This window comes from Macadamia integrifolia, chromosome 13 (genome assembly GCF_013358625.1).
Source record: "Macadamia integrifolia cultivar HAES 741 chromosome 13, SCU_Mint_v3, whole genome shotgun sequence".
NCBI classification, from domain to species: domain Eukaryota; kingdom Viridiplantae; phylum Streptophyta; class Magnoliopsida; order Proteales; family Proteaceae; genus Macadamia; species Macadamia integrifolia.
This window is the reverse complement of record NC_056569.1, coordinates 24,547,518-24,571,198: the sequence shown is the minus strand read 5'-3', so window position 1 is coordinate 24,571,198 and position 23,681 is coordinate 24,547,518. Positions and strand designations below refer to the sequence as shown.

Genomic DNA, 23,681 nt, shown 5'->3' with positions numbered 1-23,681 from the left:
TCATTAAATCCTCAAAAATCAAGGGTAAAAGGGTCATTTCAAATTTCAAACAAAAGCCAATCTATTCTATCCTCGTCCGACCGTTGGACAGAAGACGCAGAAGAGAGAAAAGCCCTAGCGCGCATCCAGTAGCAAAGTGAGAATCGGCCATTTTTGTGCATCTACTAGGTACTTCTCTCTCTCTCTCTCTCTCTCTCTCTCTCTCTCTCTCTCTCTCTCTCTCTGTGCAACCCCCTAATAAGAGCCTTTTCACGCGCATTCTTCACAAACCTCCATTTCTGTTTATTTCTTCACCTTCTCATTCCTTCTGAACTCCATCCAACCTCCAATACCTCGACCATAGCCATTAAAGTAGTTTGTTTCTTGTTTCGTGATCTTTATGGAGTAAAATTGCAGTATTGTAATTCTACAAGACATTTATATTTGGATTGGCATTAACAAAGTGAGATCTAATTCTTTCTTCTGAAAGCATGCAGTTAGATGGCCTTCTTTTTACAAAATCACTATTTGTCTCCACCTTTTTTTTTTTCCCCCTGAGAAACTATCACTACTTTTTTATCCCTATTCTGAATGTCGACATTGCTTTGTATCATTATCTTATTATGTGGGCAAGCAAGTATTTTGGAAAATAGAGAATAACTAGTCAATAATTAGCAAGTCTTAATTCTTTTATGTAAATCAGTTGGAAACTTATTCCAAAATCTGTCAGGGTTCGAGCTTTAACAGGTTATCTTGTATGTCACTTTACCCAAAACAGTTGGAGAAATTCCAAGGATAATGAGAAGTTCTATTTAAGCCAGAAATCGTCCTCTAGTTGACTCCATTTGAAGTGTCACTGGGAACTTCCATTTTGACTCTGCTCAACACCCCCTCCAAAATATTTCCAGGGGGATGCAAAAACTTGGATGTCTATTTTAAGGACACGTATGTCTGGCTACAACGGAGAAAAGCTGAAGAGTTCTGGTCTAATGAATAGAAATTTAGATGGGCTCAAGTTTTGCAACATGTAAATGTTTCCTTACAAGTTTTACTGTGTCTAGTTTGGGGATAAAGACTGAGTTTTCCATCATACATGGCACCATGGTTGTCATGGCATTTAGGCAACCCAAGGTGTTGGAGGAGGCCTGGATGCAAGGCGACACCAACAAGCACCTAGACAACCAAGGCGCCTGGACACCTAGGCGACTCCTTGACAACTATGCATGGCATCTTTCCAGAATTTTCCCTATACCTCAATTCACTGTGACTAGTTTTTCTATATTCCTTTTCCTTCCTATAAACTCTTTTCATCTTATCAATTATTTGTGGAAAATCCTATGATAGTTTTTTGCACACCACTTTGAGGTGCAAAGGGATCTGTAACCCAAATTGGTGGTTCACGCTACATGTGGCAAAAAGGTTGATAACAGTGTTCTTGTTAAACCCGTCTCAACAATGGAACAGAACATTAAAGACCCTGACTTGTTTTGTATTATCCATGGCATGTTTGATGAACAGGCCATGGCCTTCCAATGGATGGAGTGTTATCCCCTATTTTACTTATGTATATCACTATATTTTGACCTAACTGACAAGTTTTACAAATGTGTATGAGATATGAAGCTCTTGATTCTGATGTTAATGCCTGTGAAGATGGTTCCAGCTCCAAGCTGCGCAGCTGGTTCAGCAGGCAGCTGAAAGACAACAACAACAACAACAACAACAACAACAAACACCTAGTTGTTCTTTTTTAAGATTACATGCTTGTTGCTTATGGATGAGATATTTTTTGCGGTTTCAGGCCCCAGGGATGTTGCTTTCAAGTTTAAGGCTGATGTGCATGACCATCTTCAGCACACTTTACATTTAGATGTGCATGATCAGATGGAAATCTTGCCCATCAGTGCTCCACGTGGGATTTTGTTTCTTGGCATTGAGGTGAGAACAAGTGAGAGAAATACCCACTTTTAGAGCTGTTCATAAATTGAAGTAGAAGGTTCAGTTAATTTCTTTGTAGAAACAAGAATCCTGGGATGCTGGGATGGTTAGGATTGGGAAGAACTGGCTCGCTCATGGTTGGAAGAAGGATAAAGAGTCAGAGATTTACGAGCAGTTCTGCATTGTGCAAAATTTCATGTTTCCGTAAAGCTGGGATGGAGACTGATCACTGGTTTAGGTCTTATTGAAGATATATGGATGCAAAATGTGAATGCCAAAGCTGAAGACAATGAAGAGATTGTCCTGTCAAAGTGTATCAAAGAACCTGCTATTCCAGTAGAACTAAGCGGTTCCTTCCACAGTTTCCGGAAGTCAAAAGAATATTTTTAGCTCGAAGCCGCCCCTGGCCCCCCCCACCCAAAAAAAAAAACTTTGGGAAAGTATAGGCAGCTCAATCAAGTTGCAAAGATTACTCGGGCTTGATTTATTGGCTCACTTTATAATCAAGTGACAAAATTGGTTAAAGACACTCATCACCGGATGATTCTAGGCCATGGAAAAAATTATGGAAACTATGCAATACATGATGGAGCATCCAATTGAGTTAAGACTGGAATTTGGGGCCTGACGAATACAGAGTCTATTTTTCTCATTCAATGGTTCAGATTGCCCTGCTTGACATTCCACGTGACAGAAAATGAGGGGCTGAGGCAGCTCAACTAAGCTGCTTCCTTTTTGGCAAGAAGATACCTTGGTTGGTCTGAAGAAGAAAATAGGATAAACATTTTATCTTCCTTGTATTGTCACTTACATAGTGATTTCCTTAAAATATTTTTACTCAATGCATGCAAGAACCCCCCCCCCTCCCCCAAATCAAAATTGAAAAGTATGGATGGATATTTATTATTTGGATTGTTATTCAGAATCATTCATTTGGAATTTCAGAGGCAAAATGGACATCATATCTCAGCTACAGGAACAAGTCAATACAATTGCCTCTCTTGCATTTAATACCTTCGGGACACTGCAAAGGGATGCTCCTTCAGTCCGTCTGTCACCAAATTATCCAGAACCACCGCCTGCCAATCCCTCAGAGGACACTGTGAATATTGCAGAGCAACCCAAACAAATGAGTATTGGCCTGGTTAAGGCTGCTAAGCAGGTGAAGAATTTTTTACAGCTTGATCTTCAACCCTTACCACCCCCCCCCCCAAGCTGCCAAAAAAATTATTTGAAATATTTAAAATATGGGCAAGAGAACCCTGCTGGTCTGGGGTAGGAAACACCAGGCCTGTGGGCCAATGGGAGGGGCGACGGGAGCATCTTCATCACTAAGCAGGAAGGGGCAGCATGGTCTTTTTTGTGTGCCAGACTGGCAGGGTTCTATTTCCCTTAAAATATTATTCGACTAGATCAATTTTTTATTGGATCTCTCCAAGATAAGAGAACCTTGACAATGCATTACACATTAAAGTTCAAGGTTTGATTAATGCTTTTCTTTTGATGTTGCTAGAAACATTTCCTTCTTATCATCTTCGAAGACTGATTTTTTTTTTTTTTTGTATTTCTTACTCTGAATTCTCATGATTTTCATCCAGATTAAGTTTGAATAACTGGACTATATTTCACAGGATGCCCCTCTTTAAAATGAGAATGGCTCTCATCCTTTGAATTTTCTACTTATTAAGCCAGTAGTCTGCCCCAGTCTGCCTCATCAAATTAATCTCCTAAATGTAATGAAATTTTTACTACATCTAAAGGATATGAATTTCTACATGACATGAGAACAAATTCCATCTCCAGAACTAAAGTATTCTTAATAGTGATTACCACAAGGAGCGATTAGTAATGTGTAGGGTCTGTTGAATCCATCCCAATTAATCTTTATATATCACCATTCTTCATTTATTTGACCATATACCAGTGAAGATTTCACACATTACAATCCCAAATCTTTAACTGGGACATATCTTCTGATTGAATCCATCCTATGCTGGATATAGCTAGATTTATTCCATTTCATCTGAAATATTTTTACCATGATAATCATTTTTTTAATAACTTGACATTGTAATGATTTTTTGTTTCTAGTTTGATACATTGGTTAATGCACTTCCAGTATCAGAGGGAGATGACGCACAACTGGAACGGATTGCAGCACTTGAGGTATAGTGACACCAAGTTAATATTCTGTTAGCATTGTTATTATGTCCCTGGTGGAATTTCTTCTCTTATTTCTCTAGTTTTCCCAACTTATTTTCTAGGCTGAAAATGAAGCAGTGGGACAGGAACTTCAAAGGCAACTGGAAGCAGCAGGTGAATTTTTTACTCCACCTTTTGGAATATTCACTTGTTCCTTTTAGTCTCAAATGATCATAGAACATGCACAATTAGCTTTCATACTTCATATTTCTACTCATGTCCCCTATCACCAGAGGACAATATGAATGGAATAGTGACATCCATGTACTATGGCCTGTTAAATGGTAACTATATCTTAATGTTTCCATTCTAAGAAACTTCTGTGCTTAAGAGATATTGATCATCACATAAATTGCTGAATTAATTAATGCGCCATCTCGTCTATCAATGTTAGCATTAGCCGCCAAAGAGAGATAGCGGGTCACAGGAAATCTCAAAGAGTTGTGGTTATAAAGATCCTGAAACGAAAACCTTCTATTTATCTGTGGAAATTCCTAAAATATGCTTTTTGACTATCCAGTATATGGTGGAAACAAAGGGGAGATGGTAGAATGGAGAATCCACTTGCACCCAGTACCACACTTTTGTCTCCATTCAACTCTAACTTCATTAATATCAGAGATTAAGAATTTACTTCTACTGTTAATATTTGGTGTTGCTTTTCAGAGCAAGAGTTGAAGCAGGCTCAGGAGTTGTTTGACCAAGCTGTTGACCACTGTGTGAACTTAAAGAAACCTAATTGATGGAGAAGGTTCAGGAGTTATTTGACTCTAACTGTGGCAACTGCTTGAACTTGATTAGACCCAATCAGTAACTAGTGGACAAGGGGAAGTATGGGTTATGCCCTTATTTTTTCAACATTTTGATTTTTCCTTTCTCTAAATTGTATAAGGTGGTTCATATTGAAAATTAGTGAACGGTATTCAAGATCTCTCAATTACCAGACATGGAACTCAAATTTATAGCAGTGGAATTTTGATAGAAATTTTATGTCTTGTAGGATCCACAACATCATCAACAATGTGGGTTAGCACATTATTTATGCAACCATCTTGGAATTGATAGTAACTTAATCTATTGAAGCCCCTTCTCTTATGCAAACTGCTTATCTTTTTCATAGTTGATCTTTGAAGGGAGATGTGCCAGCAAGCCCACTTCATATTTTTAGGACTTGTTAGTGCACACCCTTAAGGGGGTCTTTTCTCCATCTCAAACTTCTAAAATAAAGTGGTTTGAATACTTTTTTTCTTTCTTTCTTTCTTTTTTTTTTTTGGGGGGGGGGGGTGTGGTGGTGTGGGGTGTTCTACCAAAAATATTAATTATAAATTGCCACTTCAGCAAACATTAATATGAACACGTACGAAGTAGAGTAAGAAGCATCAATGGAAGCTGGGGGGTTGGCTCCTGAACAGACTATAATTTCATGCAGAAGAAGCTAAGCTTGTGCCAAAATGGTTACATCTAATGAATGAAAAGCCTCATGTATAGTGGGTCATATGGTTGATATGTACCCAACCATAGAAATTGATTTTATCTAATGGTCAAAATGCCAAACATTGTCCGCATGGTAAAAACAGATTATGAGGGAGAAATTCCTATCTGAATGTATGTGGATGTATATTTTGCTACAGTGTTATTGATCGATGTTGTTTAGCGAGATTTCTGCCTAAAATTTTTGAGATGGTATGGATTAAGAAATTTTAAAAAATTAAGAAGCTCATGTGTTTGTATTCCTTCCATCCTTCAATAATGAGCTGAACTATCCAACAAGTTGATAGATAACCAGAAGCTTTATCAACAATCTAAAGCAAGCAAAAGATGAAGGATGAGACTTGACTGAAGTCCGGAGGGATTCAGAGATTTTTGCATATCATGGTTGTGGATGCAAGCCAGTTCATGGCCTTAGAACCCTAGTTATCAATTCGGCCAAATAATTCTCGAATTATTCGGCCGAACCGAATTTTTTCAAATTTAATCAAAAATTCTGACCGAATCCGAATTAAAAATAAAATTCGTTAAAATTCGTGATTTTTTCAAAAGTGAATATAAAACGCGAATAATTCGGACCGAACCGGATTAAACCGAATTATTCGGTCCACTTAAACAGTATTTAAAAAAAAAAAAAAAAAAAAAAAAAAAAAAAAAACAAAACAAAACAAAACAAAAAAAAGCAAAAAAAAAAAACAAAACCAAATAAGCTTTTTTGACCGCTTTTTTGACCGAATCCTTAAATTAGTCAATCGAATTATTCCGAATAATTCTCCGCCCGAATAATTCCCAAATCCGAATTTGCTAATTATGCTTAGAACGCAATTCTATTTTCTCTTTTTTCATGTCTATAAGTCCATTTTTATGTTAAATTTGGGCTCCAACTTTCTGACAAATTTGTGATTTTGTTCAAGCAATTGACTTACCTTGTTATGCACAAGAAAACTAAAATCTATGACACTAGAACTTTAGTGAATGTATTTAAACAGTTTTAGTTGAAGAATTTCTCTTTTATCAAAAGTTGATAGATAGCCACCATGCTAGCCTAATGGTCGAAAGATATTGAAGTGGAATTCTTGGCAACAAGACTGAATAGCTGAATAAAGACTGAATGTCTGAAGCTAATTTAAAACATGAAAAAGGCTCTGCACGCTGTTGGGGTGCCCAGTTTGTGCCACTCTCTCCTCCTCAGCTTTGGAAATGACCTCATTGCCCCTCCCGTCCCAAGCTTCCGTTTGTTAAGTTGTTGGATCTAGAAAAGCAGACGGCATGCACAACCCTCCCCCTTTAAAAAATGTCATATTTTCTTTCCTTGGGAGCATGGTATGCAAGATACAAGGAACTCATCCATCTTGTGAAAAAAGATGCAACCTTGGACAAGAGATTCATGAGAATTATTTAGGCCACATAAATATACGCTACCAACAACTTGTATGGGTGAACAAGTAGATCATTACCCTTACATACAACGATAAGAAATGTCACATTATTCTTTCACATAGTACAAACACGCATGACTCAAGATATTCCTATCCTGACTATTCAATTCATTAAAATTTTCTTTTCCACTAGTAAAAACTATTGAGAACGAATTTTCAACAAGAAGGAAGAAATCAAGTAAACAATTACACACAAAAACAAGCAAAATAGCTGACGATCAACATTTGTATTCTACCTTATATATACCCATTATTCATACTCTATCTAATGATGAAAACTATTAAAACAAAAAATGAAGGGTGGGTTTTAAAGCCATATTGTTGATAGAAAGAGCAGTAACACCATGCTCAAACATTGTTGCCATAGCAATAGGCTTATATGAAGTAGCATGGAACTCATCTGTGGGTTGCCCAGATGGTTAGGGAGAATTGGGGATTGGGTGGATAGACGTACGGTCCCAGATTCGATTCCCCATCTGTGCATTTGAGATTTAAGTGGAGATCGTGGCCACTTTTCCCTCCCTTCAGTAGCAGTACTTTGATTAGCTATACTCCATCTTGGAACCATAACCTATTGTTATCAGCAAACACGAGAGTCACAACAGGATTCTTGAGCAAATTCTGTGAACTGTTATCATGAAGTAGCTAATGATCAACATCTGCAACATAGCTGACGATCATCATCTACACTCTGCCTTATTTATACCCACCATTTATATTGTCAAAAATCTGAATTCAATTCACATTCATATTCATTTAGAGGTATTCGCATTCGAAGAATTACCATTCAAAAACTATCTGTAATACGAATTGGGATATTGAGATATCTGATCAAATATCATCCGATTTGTATAACCCTCCCAAAAACAAGGCCTTTGTTTACAACTTTATATGGTTTGGCGGGAAGTGTGGGGAAAGATTTCAGTATAAAAGAATCGTGGAGCCCCATAACTTTTGGTCCATTAAGGAGAAAGAAGTGAAAGTTTATCTAAAAGCCAAGCAATGCAATATCTTTTTTCTCTTGGGAAAAGAACAAACAACATAGGCATTTATGATTTTCGGGGAACTTACTATCACTCCCCTACACTTGGCCTATATTTATTAAAATTCTCCTATTTTTTACATTTTTTCTAATACTCCCCTGTTTTTAGACTTTTACATCTCTTTCTCCCATGCTCTTTTTAAATACCCCGATCACCCTTCCTTTTCACTTGTAACCTATTAAACTTTTTTCAAATTGATTGATTCAAATTGATTAGGAATGAAAATCAATATTTTACATGGGTCCCATTCCTCCATTAGAGGGTGGTGAGTTCCCATAAATTTAAATCCCTTTTCAATGCGGAAGGATTAAGTAGTCAATATCGGTATTGGTTGAAAACGATACATATCCAATACTTTTATCAATTTTTTTATAATTCTTTTAATCCCTAAAACCATATGTCACAGTCCTAACGGAGAATGTAACATAAATTTGATACTGATCCGAATTAGTATCGGTTGAGATCAATACCAATCCAATACCAATAAAAAAAAAAATAGATTACTAAACTTGTGATGATGGATGAGACAAAAGGAAAAAAATAATAATAATAAATAAACAACAAACTTGATGATGGATAAGATAAAAATAAATAATATCTTTAAGTGACTCAATACTAATATTTTTAAAAAAAATTAAAAAAAAATAAAATAGAAAAATAACCATATGAGAGCCAAGGAAGAGTTTGAGTTTCAGCCAACAAAGCAACATTTAAACCAAGTAATAATAGAAGGACAAAGCCGATTGGCTGTTTTCTTAGATTAATAAAAGCATGTTTTGAACAATAAAATTTGAAAAAAGTTTAATAGGTTACAAGTGAAAAGGAGGGTAATCTGGATATTTAAAAGAGGAAGAGAGAAAGAGATATAAAACTTCAAAAATAGTGGAGTATCAGAAAAAAATTAAAAGATAAGGGAGTTTTAGTAAATATAGGCGAAGTGTAGGGGAATGATAATACATTCCCCATTATTTTTATTTTCTATTTTTTGTTGGTAAAAGGGCATTTATTTATGATTCTTGAAGCTTATCTTTTGCTCTCAGTCTGGCTCTCTGCAATTCCACTCTATAGCCCTTCTTTTCTAATAAAACTCTCCTTTAGGCGCTTGAATACAACTCATAGAGTATCTCTTTCTCTCTCTCAGTAAGAAAATAGACAAATATGGACGCATTGAAACTATGATCTTCATGGTTGAAGCTTTTGGTACCGGCTCCTGCTTCTGACACAACCATTTTAGTTCCTGAGCCGAGAAGGGTAGGACTGGGGGAGGAAATGGTGGCATAGGGTAATAAAACAGATTAAAAAAGTGAGAAGAGAGGAAAAATATGTGGGATTAACACCCCAGGATAGACAAAAAATGAAGGGTCATATTAAATCCATATTGTTAATAGAAAGAGTAGTAACACTGTAACACTATGCTCAAAAACTTTAGCTATAGCAGTAGGATTATATATATAATATAATCCAGATATTATTAGGTCTACTACGGTTTTATCGGAGGTTGTTTTGATTTGATAAGTATTGCTTACCATCGTCATTTCTTATAATTTATTTATTATATTATATTATGAGTGACCATCTATATTCCATTCATGGATGATGTCACTTTGATAGGTTGCCTGATGGTTTTGTCCTCTGGCTTCGATTTAAAGATCAGGGAAAGTGGGGTTATGATTATTTATTGTGATAGCATTTAGTCATCCATTTGTTGAGTCTGATGTAGATTCAGTGTTGATCATTTTCCGGATTTTCCGGATAACGCTAATACCAGAAGTCTAGGTTAATGATACCTTTTGGGAAGTATCAGGAATTACCAATGAATTAAATCTTGAATTATATTAGCATGAAATGCCCATTCTTGAAAACCCAACTTAGGGAGGGCTTGGTTGTTTGGGTTGAGCTAAGGGGCCTAGGGTATGTGCCATATTATAAAAAATTATGTATAAAAATCAGCAATCACACTAAAGCTTTTCCAAACATATCATCTCATATAAGAACCATTAATCCTAGAAACATTTGAGCACATTAATAGTTCAATGATGAGACTCAAAAACTTATTAATGGAATGTCAAATTCAACATGCACCACCTGGTCCTCCAAATAATATCGAATTTATCCAATACACTCGGTTAGGTTTCACAAATTCTGCCTTATAGCATTTAGGACTACTCACTTTAAACCTCAATAAAGAAGTATGAACATCCCCTAGGATAGATTTCTGATCCACGTATTGTAACCTTCTAGCAGAACTTGCCAAAAGAGTGTTGCCCATTGGGAAATGGCCATTTCCCATCTGAAAGCTATGTTCATTTGTAGGGTTATAGACCTCCCCACCAGATGATATTGTATTTGCAAAGTCTCTTAAGGAAGTGAACAGGGATGATGGCCAATATCCAACAGGCTCATTTCTTCCATTTTTATACCCAGTATACCACCAATTTCCAGATTTTGGATCCTATCATGTAAAAACAATAGGTAAATACAACAATTTTATAAGATAAATAAGAGATTACTTACAAAATTGAACTATATATAAATTGACACTAGCAGAACTACTATGGAAATGTAGAATGAAAATTTTGAGAATTATAAATAGACATGAATCTCAAGATTAAAAAGAATTAAGCTTTCCATCTCACAATGATAGTCTTTTTTGAGGATTTCCATTGTCCCAAAATGTTTTCCATTGTGAATAAGGGTGACACTCGATAAGGTTTTCATTGCCCATTGAAGAAGAACATATATCCAAGTGAAACCCAAGGGGGGTAGCATAGTTGCTGAGCAACGAACTTGGTACGAACCGTAAACTTGTACGTCCTGAGTTCGACTCCTACTAGGCACACCTTGGGCCACTCACACGGGGATGTTTAGTGCTATTCATTGCTTTCAGTGAAAGTTTAATGGTTCTCATTCAACCCCGGTATGACCCGGTCCATACGGTTGTGAGGTCAGCATAGACCCACAGGATTAGTCAGGCCAAAGGCCTGGACACCTGTCATTAGCGAAAAAAATATATCCAAGTGACAAAATTGTTGAATATGATTAGGGCCATGTATTTTGAAAAGTATCTTGTCTCTCTATAAAGGTAACTAAAAAGATCACCAAAAAACGCATAGACCAGACAAATTCTATTCTTCAAAAATAGCCCCAAAGAAATGACAACAAAGTCTATAATAAGTAATATAATGATCAAAAAGCTAAAATGAAAATGGACATACAAGTCTACACATGCATCTCTCTCAAACTGAATATGGACATTTGAAGAAGGAAAATTATTATTTTAAGCTTAAGAGATGCTTGCACACTAAATTGCCAAAGATGTCCTATTAAGTAGTATCTGGTAAAAGTATCTTGGGATTTGCAAGGGATATTTACACAGATATGTAAGAATGAAGAGCATGAATGTGTGATCAACTTGGTGTAAGTTATCCACAGTACACTAAATTAAGTAATGCTTATCACTAGACATGAACAAACATAAAGCTCTATATTGATAAATTTTTATATTTCATAGATAGTGGATTCTTTGTTCTAATAATTAATATAATAATAATAATAATGGATTTCTTTGAAAAAAAAAAACCTACGGAAGACTTAAGATTAACTTGTAAAATCAAAGAAGGGTGCAACAAAAAAGTAAAATTTTGTACCTTGAACACATAAAAATGATCTTCATATTTTGGTCCCCCGTATACGGAGACTAACTCATAGGCCATACCTATGGTCTTTACACGACTGACTTGAACAAAACCTGGGCAGAGGAGATTAAAGCAACCTGTCTTGTGAAATCCATCTGCCTGCTTAAATGCAAAGAAAACAAACACGTGAAAGGTGATACCTATAATAAATAGTCAATAAAGTTTTGCACATTGATACAACTTTCAAACTTACCGTCCAATAAGAAAAAATTCGAGTTCTGTTATCACCAAATAACTTTGGATTTACCTAAAAACCCAAAAATTTGAACATTAGAATTAGGACAAAGTTTCCTTCACCTGTGGCTAAACGATGAGATAGTCCATATGGCACTCCCACTCTCCCTCCTATTGGCTAGGGTCATGATGGATCATGGTAAATGAGAATCCATTCACAGTGGCCTTAGGAAATCTCGATCCTTAGAATTATTGAAACTTTCTTAAAATGAGTATAGGTATTGAATTGTGGACTATAGAAATCCTATATGCTGACCACAATCATCAGTTAATGGGAATGCCCTCTACTCATAATTAGAAATACCATTTACAAAATTAGGGCATCATTCAATCAAAAGGAGAGTTTGGCCTTTGAATAAATTTGATATAAAAGTAGAAAAAAAATTAAATAAATAAATAAGGAGGGAGACTGTTGACATATGATATCCTTAATGTGTTGCTTAAGATAACTTACTGTCCATCCAACTTGGATACTATTGATTTGATCTATGGGCCCATTTTCAACCCATAACACTGCTTCACTGAATTGGTTGGTTGAAGAAACCTTTGGTTGATCCAAGCTTAAGGATACTTTGGCGCCATAATACTTCAAATCCGATATTTCTACTTGAAATGTTGCATACTGAAAAGGAGATAAATTTTCTCAATAATTTAATCACTTTATGGCTAAAACAATAAACATTGCAGCATGACCATTACATTTAAATATACAATCAATAATTAACTATTAATAGTTAGGATCATCAATACCATCAAAACATCCACAATATATCTGGGTTAGACAACGCCTTGACAACTATGATCTCAGTTTCATCGCCTTGACAGCTATGATCTCAGTTTCCTCGTTGAATTATCAATGTCTATCCCAACAAAAATTGGGAGCTAACCATTTAGTAGTGGATCTTCAAATTATCAATGAACCACTCTAATTGTAGCTCTCAATAACCTCCTGGATTAAATAATATGAGTCCTAAAATAACCTGGTATTAGTCCCCTTCCACAATAAAAAAGAAAAGGAGTTGCAGTACATTTTTCCACAGAATTCTATTTATATAAATATTGTAACTTCCATACTATTTAGTGTAGAGTGAACTAGTTTATTAGATTTGTTATGGGTCCATGCGATTGTGGAGTCGGTGTGGAGTCGGTATGGACCTACAGGACTAGTCAGGCCGAAGGCCTGGATACCCATCTTTAACCAAAAAAAATAATCTAATCTTCAACAGCTTTATTCTCAATATTTAAATGAAGTGCAATTACAATTTAGCTCATTTAAGTGTTAATTACAGACATAAAGATAAAAATGATACATGTGAATTGTTTCGATGAATTATCATAAAATAACAATTTAAGAAATTAAATAAATAAAAAAAATCAACGGAAATATATAATTTAATAAAGCAAGACTTACATGATATCCAGGTTTTGCTTTGAGCCGATGGGCATTTCTAGGATATCTTCTTACTTGAGATTTGGCCCTTACTATATCTTCCTTTTGAGTCCTCCTTATTAAGACGGTCTGTGGTGGACACCTAATACTCTTGATTTCAGTTTTGGAAGGTATAGATTCTAATAATTCTTCATCAATCAACCCTGTTGGAAAGGAACTGGGTTTCATCTGTAAACATATTTGAACTATTCAGTACACATAAGAAAATAAAAAAAATATATATGCAAGACTAAATACATAAGTACATTGGAAAATGTGGAAGATGAAAAATTTTTGGCTACTACTCGGCTTGCAGCCACCCTGTTAGCAACAAAGAAACGGAAACCTTCCCCTAGGGTTCACAGATACCCTCTTAGGTTATGGTATTTTCCAAAATACCCTTTTAGATTCTGAGAGACAGATTTTGTGCCTCTCAGAATCTTGCTTGTAACTACTTTTTTCAACAGCCAGGTAATCATCGGAAGAAACCAAAGCTTTCCATATCAAAAAAACATTAAAATGCATTGATCAAAGTACTAGCCTGATTATTTTTCTTGAATATTTTTCCACCTTAATAGCAACAAGGGATCATAGAAAAATCAAAGATTCAACTTAAAAATCCACCAACCTCAACCCTAGAAGTTTCATGGAATATGAACCTTACTTACAGAAGAGCAAAGAACATTCCAAGTATTCAAGCAACTGCCCTATATTGGCATATAGAGAAACTGCAATTATGTAGAAGCTTATAATGTTGAAAATTCCACTACCCAAATTCTATATAAGATATGCTTAAGATAGGGAAAGAAAGACCTAGTCAAGTGTACAACACCCTACTATACTACAAAGGACCTGCGGAAAGAAGAGAGAAACCTAAGGCACCTAAGGAGGTGGATTAACAAACTCTTTTTGTTTTAGTATCATCAAACCATGTAAAATAAGAAATTGAAAAACTACACCCTTTGGGAATCAAGTAATCAATTTTATTAAGTAATAGAACTACATTGTATTGCTTGACTTGAAAGATTACAACTTAATGACCTATGTATATAGCCAGATAGGAATCCACATAATTAGAAACTCTATTTCCTAAAGAGATTTATATTTGAAATGAGATCACATCAATGATTGTTTAGGAAACTAATACTACATATGATAAGTTTAATAAGATAGCAGAGTTTAATATCACATGTGAAACCCATAAAATAGGAGAGTGACTCCTACAAGTTAAGTGAGGATGAGACTGAGTCCTAATGCAATCAAACTATCTGTGTCCAAGAGATAAAGTTAGAGAGAATATATCCACTAATAAGAGATGACAAGCCAATACAGAACTTCTGAACAAAGCCACAAACTGAGATAGGAAACGTTACACATGCCCCAAATCTAGAATTTTGAGACTCTACAACTCGATTCTACTCTCAGGATTCTAACTTTTGTTTTAAACCTTGTTCGTGAATTCAAATGAATATAGCAATAACTAGGGCAAGTCTTTGCAAACTTCTGAGAGGGAAAAAAAAACTCACTACATCATATGCATTTCACTTCCAAAATGAATAAAGAAGAAAGCAATAAAGAGCAGAGAGAGGTAACAACTGAATAACACTGGATAATTAAATCGCTCTAATAAAAAGCCTCAAAACTTAGAAGCCATGATGCTCTTATTAAAGAAATTGGATTCATTACTTGTGCGATCACCTAGTCATATGGGTGAACATCCAACACCTGTCCATTTTGCTTCCAAATATACCCTTCTTAACCCATGTAATCATAGAAAATAGAACAGATGTGGAATGCTCATCCGTACGACCAGGTAATTATACGAACAATAGATCCATTTTCCTTATTAAACACCTATACAACAAACAACACCACAAGAGGGATTTCATGAACCAACCAAGATGACATATTATTCAAGAGGAATAATTATTTCAGTAATGAAGATATCTAATTTGATAAATCAAATAGAAATATTGGCAGGATAATAAAAGAATCAAACATGATACCTGAATGGTATGATTTTTGAGTAAAGGATGATCAAAGGCTGGTTGCTTCTTGATATCCACACAATCATAAATATCTCCATATTTAGTCTGCACACAAATATACATGCAAAATTTCTGTTTTCAGGTCCCAGAGGAAAGTGCCTTGCTAAGGTCATGATAAGCTTACCACTCCATTACAAAGTATAAACCCAGACTCTGGAACCTTGTGTCCTGAACTAGAACCAACTCATCATCAATAAAATTTTGGATCAATTCTATGAAATTATAGAGATAACTAGTATCTAACTTAACACTGAGAATGTATCACAGCCCAACCCTAATCCAAGCATAGCCCTAGCTTCAATTCTAAGTTGGGTTTTGTAGAACAAGATAACCATCACAAGGTTTAAAACCCATAATCGGCCTTCATCGATTCTCATTGGATTCAAAATGGAACCAGCCCAAATTGGCCCGAGCCCTAAAAATTCAGACCGGGAGGAGGAAGTAAGGATTTCTTTAGATTTATGGTTTTTAAAAATTTTGTAATCAAAATACTTGTAGAAGGTCTTGATATAAGAGGTAATTTTCATTGATTTCCTACTTTTTTTTTTAATACCCAGTGTCCGAATCTTTAACCCAACTAGTCTCTGGGATTACCGTGATATCGCTTATAGAGGATCGGGTCAGTCCGAGATGGAAACTCTCGTGTGGTGGCCCCAAAAAGTTAGGTGCAGCGGCGAAAGTTTCATTATGGGACCTCGCTTCCTGAGTCGGAGTACTGTGTCCTTTCCAAGCCAACTGCGCTAACCCCTTGGTGATAATCACCAAAGATAATCCAAAATAATTTAAATCACCAAAGAAGAGAAAAATAATTTTTATCAAAAAAAGAAAAACGAAGAGGAAAATAACCCAAAATATAAGTGCATTCATAGATGATTCAAAAGAGGGTTACAGAAGCCGGACGTAATCGGGATCTTGAGCGGCCGATTCCAATTTGAATCAAGTCTTTGATTTTGAGTTTGCAAACCATGAACAAATCATGATCTTCAACTCTTATATTTCTTACCTATGTGATTCATCTAGCAAAAAATTTCCTAACCAGCTTGGAACTAGAAACACACACAGAATTTAAAGAAATGGTATATAACTAAAAAATGAGTTGAAATCGTTTGCAAGAACATACATATAAGGACTTCACTGCTGGTTTGTTAAGAAGCTTGAGTTGCAACCCCAAATCCAGATTGTCATCTTTTTTGGAGAGACTTCTATCTCCTTCTGCTACACTCTTGCATAACACCATATATATCATTAAGAGAACAAAAATGGTTCTCATCTTTAGATCCTTCAGGCCAACCATGAAATGAAAAAACCCAAAACCTTAACAATCCAATAGTCCATACAAGAGATAATTGTATAAATAGCCTGTGAATGTGTATTATGCATTAAATTGCATTTACTATAAAGTCCCAAAAATAAAATGAAGTTAATGTTGGTGATAATGTGTCCATCAAGGTATCAAGGTGGCCCACCATGTTGATTAGATTTGAACGTGAAAATTTAAATTTTGAATTGAAACTCTACTATGTATAATTATAGGGATTTAATCCTCACCCACTTTTAAGTGATTACGTAAGCCTAGTCATTAGAGATTTGGAGCAGTTATGGTAACTATCCAGCCTCCTTAAGATAAGGATTGACCTCTTCATTAATGAATTAAGGAGAAGTGACTCTCGTATACTCTCTCTGACAAATACCAAACCAATAGAGAAATATCTACTTCATCTTTTCTGATGAACTTGAAGAAGGTATTTCACTCCATCACTATGAGATCTGAACGGAAAACACACAAGTTGTCATGGAAGGTGAACTTCACACTTGAAGGGCTAACAGTACTTGAAAGTTTTGTAATAGCGTAACTAAATAGCCATTTGCACCTTTTTATCAATGATTATTCCAAAAAAAAAAAAAGTACTTGTGACAATTACGTGAACAATAAAGTATTATTTATAAGATTTCCTATTAGGTGGGCTAGCATACTCAAAAATTTGTTTCCAAAACCGGTTTAGTGGTGTTGACTAAAGATGAAATAAGCAGAAAGAATCCAATATCATTGGTAAGTGATCTCTATGGAGATATTGGATTTTATTAGCACACCTTAATGGTATGAAATATTTATTACTATGTGTGGACCTAAGGTATTGTTTCCTCAATGGGGAGGAAACCCTAATTTTGTTGCAGGGTTGGTCCCTACACTCACCTGTATATATAGTTATCACTGACCTATTAAGTGAGACTAACGACCAAAAGCAAAAGGGAAAGAGGGTAGACCAGACCAACATTGATCGTGTTGTACGAGGAGCATACAAGAAGACATTGAGAAGTTCTTATTCTTCAACCATAGATTCAGGTATACCTAAAACGTGTATTTTGTAGTATTCGTCGTGCATGCTTATCGATCTTCATGAATCGTTCCGTATTTGTTTTTCTATCACTATTCACATAATAGTGAAATAGGTTAATTTTTTTTTGTTAATTCTTTTGTCTTTTTCTATTGTTTATTTAAAATATATTAAAGAAACTAAGTGAATAGAACAAACGACATGGCTCATTGTATCTCTCGATATGACCCAACCCTGCTAACCCCACGGACAGGCCTTTTTTATTCAATTTTTTTCTCTTTGCTGCTGCCTGTTACGGGACCAAACTGCAGCGGTAGGCCGCGGCTTGTTGCTGTAAACTGGTCCCTACTCGTGGCACATGTTCCTTGCAATGGTAGTGGCTGGCCATGGCTTGTTGCTGCTGACCTTGGCCAGTGGTAACGAGTCATGGTCGAGCTAGGAAATAATAACAAATAAACTGTTGCAAGTTTTCAGCTTTTCATAAGATTTGGAACGGCCATTTCATCTTTACTATGTCTGGGCGTAGAGGCCATGCTATCTCTTAGGTTTCTTTTTTCTAATAGGGAAAGAGAACGCTGCCAACTAGCACAGGTAGACACTAGCGCATGCAACTAATAGGAAAGTGGACACGAGCATCTTCAAAGTGGGAAAAACACGATCTTTCCACACCTATAGTGTCTAGACGTAAACACACACAAGCAAGGAGTGTTCTTTTCTCCATATATAATTCCATACTATTATTATTTGTATTCAACTTTTTTGATCTACTTTTTTAGAAAAAAATATAATAGATATAAATATATTAACATATATAGCATAACTTTTTCAAATTACCAAAAAACCCTCCCAATTAGACATTCCCATGCGTCCTTTCAAAGAGTCACGCCACCTGTGTGATACAAATGCATCCCCAAAAAAAAATTATAATAATTATCTCTCTCTCTCTCACATGACTTAAGCAACGATTAACATCCATTGACAAGTACTCAACAATATATCTCTTCCCTACCCAGTAACTTTGATACAGAAAATGGGGCAAAAATATTTGAGTACATGATGAGGAGGTTTGTTTTTCTTAAATTTCTTACTAATCAGCAATCAAGTATGATTCTGATCATAATTTTTCTATTCCCATTAAATGCTAAAGGGCCAACGTAACCGCTAATCATGTTTGAACCCCATATATATGTCCATTGCTACTCTACCCATTAGGGAAGAGATTAAACCTATCATTTTCTAAGTAATGATGAACCCTTAATCTTATCCATCTGTAGGTTGCCCAGATGGTTAGGGCAAATTAGGGATTGTGTGGATAAGCGCATCTACGATTTTAAGTGGAGAACGTGGAGGTGGGTTGCTGCACTAGTCTCCCCGAGGATTAGTCGAGGTGCGCGTAAGCTGACCCAAATACCTTGGTTAACAAAAAAAAGATGAACCCCTAATCTTATAAATCTTGTGTTTGGTTTAAACCTTTTTCACAGACATAATTATAAGACTTCTTTTTACAATGAAAATATGGCCTCTTATAAAGGAGACATGCTACCTTCAGAATTTCTATCTGATAGGTTGAAGTCTGGAAATCGAATGGAGACTCATCTAGAATCTGGGAGAGAGAGGAGGGGTTCTAGTAATTATAGTTTACTAACTCAATTCTAATTTCAGATCTTATTCCAATAATTAGAACATCTCTCTCTCTCTCTCTCTCTCTCTCTCTCTCTCTCTCTCTCTCTCTCATCTACTATCCTATTAATCGTCGCTAGTCAATAGCCTGTCTACTGGACGTTAGTAGGACCAATGGTCACCTATTTCTGCAAATATCAAGAAGGTTAGGGTTGTTTCTTTTCCTATTTCCTTAAAGTATATTACAATACTTTGCATGAATTACCTTTGATTTCCTTTTTAACTTTGTGTCCTCTTTGTGGATAAAAGGACATATGTATATAAAGATAACAGTAAATATCATGGCTTATTCTAAATATTAAACAAAGTTGAAATCTAAAATATTTTATTAAAATTTTTTTTTGTCTTTTTGTTGTTGGGATTTTGATTTCTGAAATATTTCCAACTTTACAATGCGAACTTACTTTCTATCTTTAAGAATTTGGTTTATGAAGTATTTAAAACTTTGGGGATAAGTATTTGAAATGCATTTTACATCATATTCAAATTCCTTTTTGCTATAATTTCTCTGACCTTCTTTGTTAAATATATTTGCATGCCATTCAAGGGTATAGTGCTAAAAAGCAAGTTAATGGGTGGAAAAAAGGCAAGAAGTTTACCAGATATAATGCAAACTTTTGTAGAATTCTTTACTTTATTGGATAGCATGTTGTATGACATTGACGCTTAGAAGAGAATTTAGTGGGTAAGCACCTGCAACTGTTTGTAACTTTTGCATTTTATGTGAAATACAAATAGTAGAAATTGAAAACTCATTGATTCTCCATCTATAAGATGGAAAATATCTTTACAATTATCCTCAATTTCACACTGTAAAAAACTTTACCGATGATATGATCTTTAATTCTAGATTTCTTTCCCCAAAGTGATTATGAACTACACGTTAATTGTTGTTATACTTAAAATGAATCAAATAAACGATTTTTCTTTAGGTTTTGATTCGAAATTTAAGATATTAAACTTACATTATAACAAGTCTTGACATTTGGATACATTTTCTCGATCAAATGTCCTCATGTGCATTTGCATGTGAAAGTTTTTTAGTGTATGTGTTAGCATCGGTTGAAATGAATGGATGAATTAGATTATATAGGACAGCATCAACGGTTCAGATTAAATGTTGTATTTGTAATTTGGTACGCTTATGCGCCTCTACCTTTTAACAAAAACCACCAAAGAACAGGATGGAAAAAAAAAAACATTCACATGCACACTTCCCCAATTCACTGCCAAACAGTACAAATGGGAATATATGTTAAAAAGTTTGACATAATAATTGTGTTTTAGGATCAACACAGAAGGCTACTCAAGAGAACGCTCCCGACAAAGTGAATATTGCTTATTCTGGTGTTTATGATGTTTATCAGTGGTGATAAATAATCTACTTATGCATAATGAAGATCTTTATACTTAATCTCTCTTTTTATTATTTCTTTCTACCGAAGGTAATGGGTGCTCTCCTGCTGATGGCAATGCCAAAGGTAAGGGGGTGTTTCCCAAATTTGTATTGCAATTACTAGGTGATCCCAAGTTGTATTATATTTTCTCTTTATATTATATTTCTTAATATAATTGATCTTTTAGCAAAAATAGAAAAAGGAAAGCCTAGCTACTCTAAACCACTGGGAGACAAGAGTACCACTAGAACGACCAGATCAATCTAATCCCCTCGCAGAAGGGAACCATATATATGACCCACCAAAGTTGAACCTCCCCAATTGAACCATATATATGACCTACCAATGTTGAACCTCCCCAATTACTTCAGAGCGGTTAATTCTTTGCAGTGAGTACGACGGTGCGATGAGCATCGAGTGGCCAAGAACATCTAGACACATGCTCTGAGATCATCTTGACCATCCGATGCTCACCACACTGCCGCACTCACTGCAAAGGATATTTTCACATTACTTCAACCATTTGACCCAATTTCAGTAATATTGATGCAAAGTTACTGCCAAAACTCCACCGCGTTAAGGAAATGAAAATGAATGACCCAAAATTGAGTAGAAAGTCAAAATATATAAAATATAAACATGCCAACAACGGCAAAGCTAGGGCGAAGCCAAACTCCATCCACATCAAATCTTTTTATTTTTGGTGGTTCATTCCATCACTTTAGATGCTTCCCCCTGCGTCAAAAACCTCCCCCAGTGTAGCCAGAGTTCTCATAGCCTTGTCGCCAATCAGAGCTAGTAATTACCTCTAAGTTCCCAGAGATACAACTCCATTTATAACCTCGTTGATCAAGCCACAGTTTAACATATCCAACCAAGTGACAATCTACCACTAGCTTAATTCCCCATCATCACTAAAGGTGACCAAGCTCCTCTATTCCTATGGCATCTCCTATAACATAGGCAGTACAGTCAAGAGTCCTGCAAATTTGTTAATTGGGCTGTGTCGATTCAAGCTTTAAACGGTCATACCAAGCTTGGAATTAACACCCCTACTTGTTTGTATATCTCTCTTCCCAACCCCCCCCCCCAAACGCACCCCGCAAAAAATTACAATATACAAGAAACCCTACATACCTATATCCCCAGATAATTACAACTTTAGCCATGTACATGTAATAGAAATTTTGAACATGAGCATTTATCTAAATCCACATTGAAATCCAAGTTTCTAACAATTGGCCAAATCAAATAAAACACAGAATATTCAGAATTCAATTACTCCCGAATCCAAATTAACAAATCTTAAAATGTGTTTAAAATACTACAAATGTTCAATAGCATCTCCCCATCAATCAAACAAGACTACCGCACACGTTTCAACAAATTCCCTGCAAATTTTCGTCAAAGAGGAAAAAAACAAGAATCCATTGAACGCATAATCCTTCTAGTCTCAAATATAAGCTAGCTAGTTTATAATTTGTCTGCAAACTCGGACGAAAGATCACAAACAAAAAAAAGAAAAAGCATAAAGCCTAAACAATCACCAGCAAGCAAGACTATTCTACAGGTCCTTCCAATGGCCTCAAACCAGTGATAAGCCCCAGAGATGATACTTGACCATCAGCAAACTAGTTTACATTAAACATATGAAGGTCCAAACTCCTTAATCCCTCTTTAAATACAGAACATATGCCACCATACTCAAAGATGAAATCTCAATTCCTCACTGCCACATATAAAGCAGATCACTGCAAAAAGTGGAAACACAGCATTTAGAGCACTTGAAAAAATGGAAAAAGGAAAGAAATGCAAACCAAACAAACCCATCAACAATCTTCGGCAATCAGATGGAACTACAAGAGTCATTTTACACATACGGCAGGAGACCGGTTTAGGAATTACAGGTTCTCAGATTCACTCAAAACCTACTTTGCCAAGCTAATTAACATTCATGACAAGAATTTTAACCCAACCCCCCCCCCCCAAAAAAAAATAAATAAAAATAAAAATTCATGACAAGAATTATTACATGCATTCCGCAGTTGTCAAGGTCTGAGGTTTAGACTTCATATTGAAATGCACACTCAACAAGCAAGCATAAATATGTAATCACAATTACATACATACAACAAAAAACTCAACAACAAACTCAGCCTTTAACCAACTTAATGGGGTTCGGCTACATGGATCCATACAAAAGAACAAAATAAGAAACAAGTCCAATCAAAATAGGGGGAGGGAGGGATGAAAAAAATGACGAGATGAAGAAAGAAAGAAGGGAGTAAGAGGGAAAGAGGCGCAGTCCAACAAGGAAGGAGAAACTCAGCTACATGGGCCAGCTACATGAATATATATAAAAATATATTGTCTGAATGACACCTCTATAGGAGTATTTACAAAATGTATTCTTTTGAAAGCCCCTTGTCTTATTCCCAAAGTATTTTAAGTTCGGGGTAAAAAGAGTTTCCAAAATAATTTGGAAGTAACTTACAATCATGTCATTCTCAAAAGTTGTCATTGTCTCTCAACATAATTTTCGAGTGCACATGTGAATGGCATTATTTACCCTCACTAAAAGAAAATGTGTTATACTAAGAGGACAAAAAGTAAGGGTACAAAGTATTTGACACCTTTAGGCTTTAGGGGTGTCAATAAGAAATTCCCACCAAAAAGTGGGGCCAGAATCTTATGAATGAAAAGCCTAATTTTCCCAAGGATTGGATGCTGCTCCCCGGCCAAAATGGGCAAAAAAAAAAAAAAAAAAAAAAAA

General features: G+C 35.6%; 3 protein-coding genes across 9 annotated transcripts in view; 1 reads left to right on the top strand and 2 right to left on the bottom strand.

Annotated features, from left to right (window-relative positions):
• Positions 1-21: 21 nt before the first annotated feature.
• On the top strand, positions 22-5,187 carry LOC122058863 (mediator of RNA polymerase II transcription subunit 21-like). 4 transcript variants are annotated; one of them, XM_042621565.1, is made up of 6 exons: positions 22-168; positions 1,781-1,917; positions 2,863-3,079; positions 4,037-4,083; positions 4,182-4,233; positions 4,786-4,825. In XM_042621565.1, the coding sequence occupies exons 2-6, from the start codon at positions 1,850-1,852 to the stop codon at positions 4,795-4,797; spliced, it is 396 nt and encodes a 131-aa protein (XP_042477499.1). In that variant the 5' UTR covers positions 22-168; positions 1,781-1,849; the 3' UTR covers positions 4,798-4,825. The 4 variants fall into 4 exon arrangements, with proteins under 4 accessions (XP_042477499.1, XP_042477496.1, XP_042477497.1 ...); XM_042621562.1 differs by having other exon boundaries at positions 23-168; positions 4,009-4,083; positions 4,786-5,187; XM_042621563.1 differs by having other exon boundaries at positions 44-168; positions 1,775-1,917; positions 4,009-4,083; positions 4,786-5,187.
• A 4,867-nt stretch (positions 5,188-10,054) lies between these two features.
• On the bottom strand, positions 10,055-16,830 carry LOC122059403. Of its 2 annotated transcripts, XM_042622173.1 has the most exons (7): positions 16,616-16,830; positions 15,454-15,540; positions 13,430-13,636; positions 12,473-12,640; positions 11,978-12,031; positions 11,737-11,883; positions 10,055-10,541 (listed from the first exon to the last, which is right to left on the bottom strand). In XM_042622173.1, the coding sequence occupies exons 1-7, from the start codon at positions 16,787-16,789 to the stop codon at positions 10,161-10,163; spliced, it is 1,218 nt and encodes a 405-aa protein (XP_042478107.1). In that variant the 5' UTR covers positions 16,790-16,830; the 3' UTR covers positions 10,055-10,160. The 2 variants fall into 2 exon arrangements, with proteins under 2 accessions (XP_042478107.1, XP_042478108.1); XM_042622174.1 differs by lacking the exon at positions 11,978-12,031.
• Positions 16,831-22,160: 5,330 nt separating this feature from the next.
• LOC122059535 (polyadenylate-binding protein RBP45-like) overlaps positions 22,161-23,681 on the bottom strand; it is a gene marked incomplete at its 5' end in the record, with an annotated part of 12,240 nt that continues 10,719 nt past the window's right edge. For all 3 annotated transcript variants that reach the window (XM_042622373.1, XM_042622374.1, XM_042622375.1), the window contains 1 exon segment: positions 22,161-22,659. In XM_042622373.1, coding sequence (XP_042478307.1) covers positions 22,657-22,659 — 3 coding nt within the window.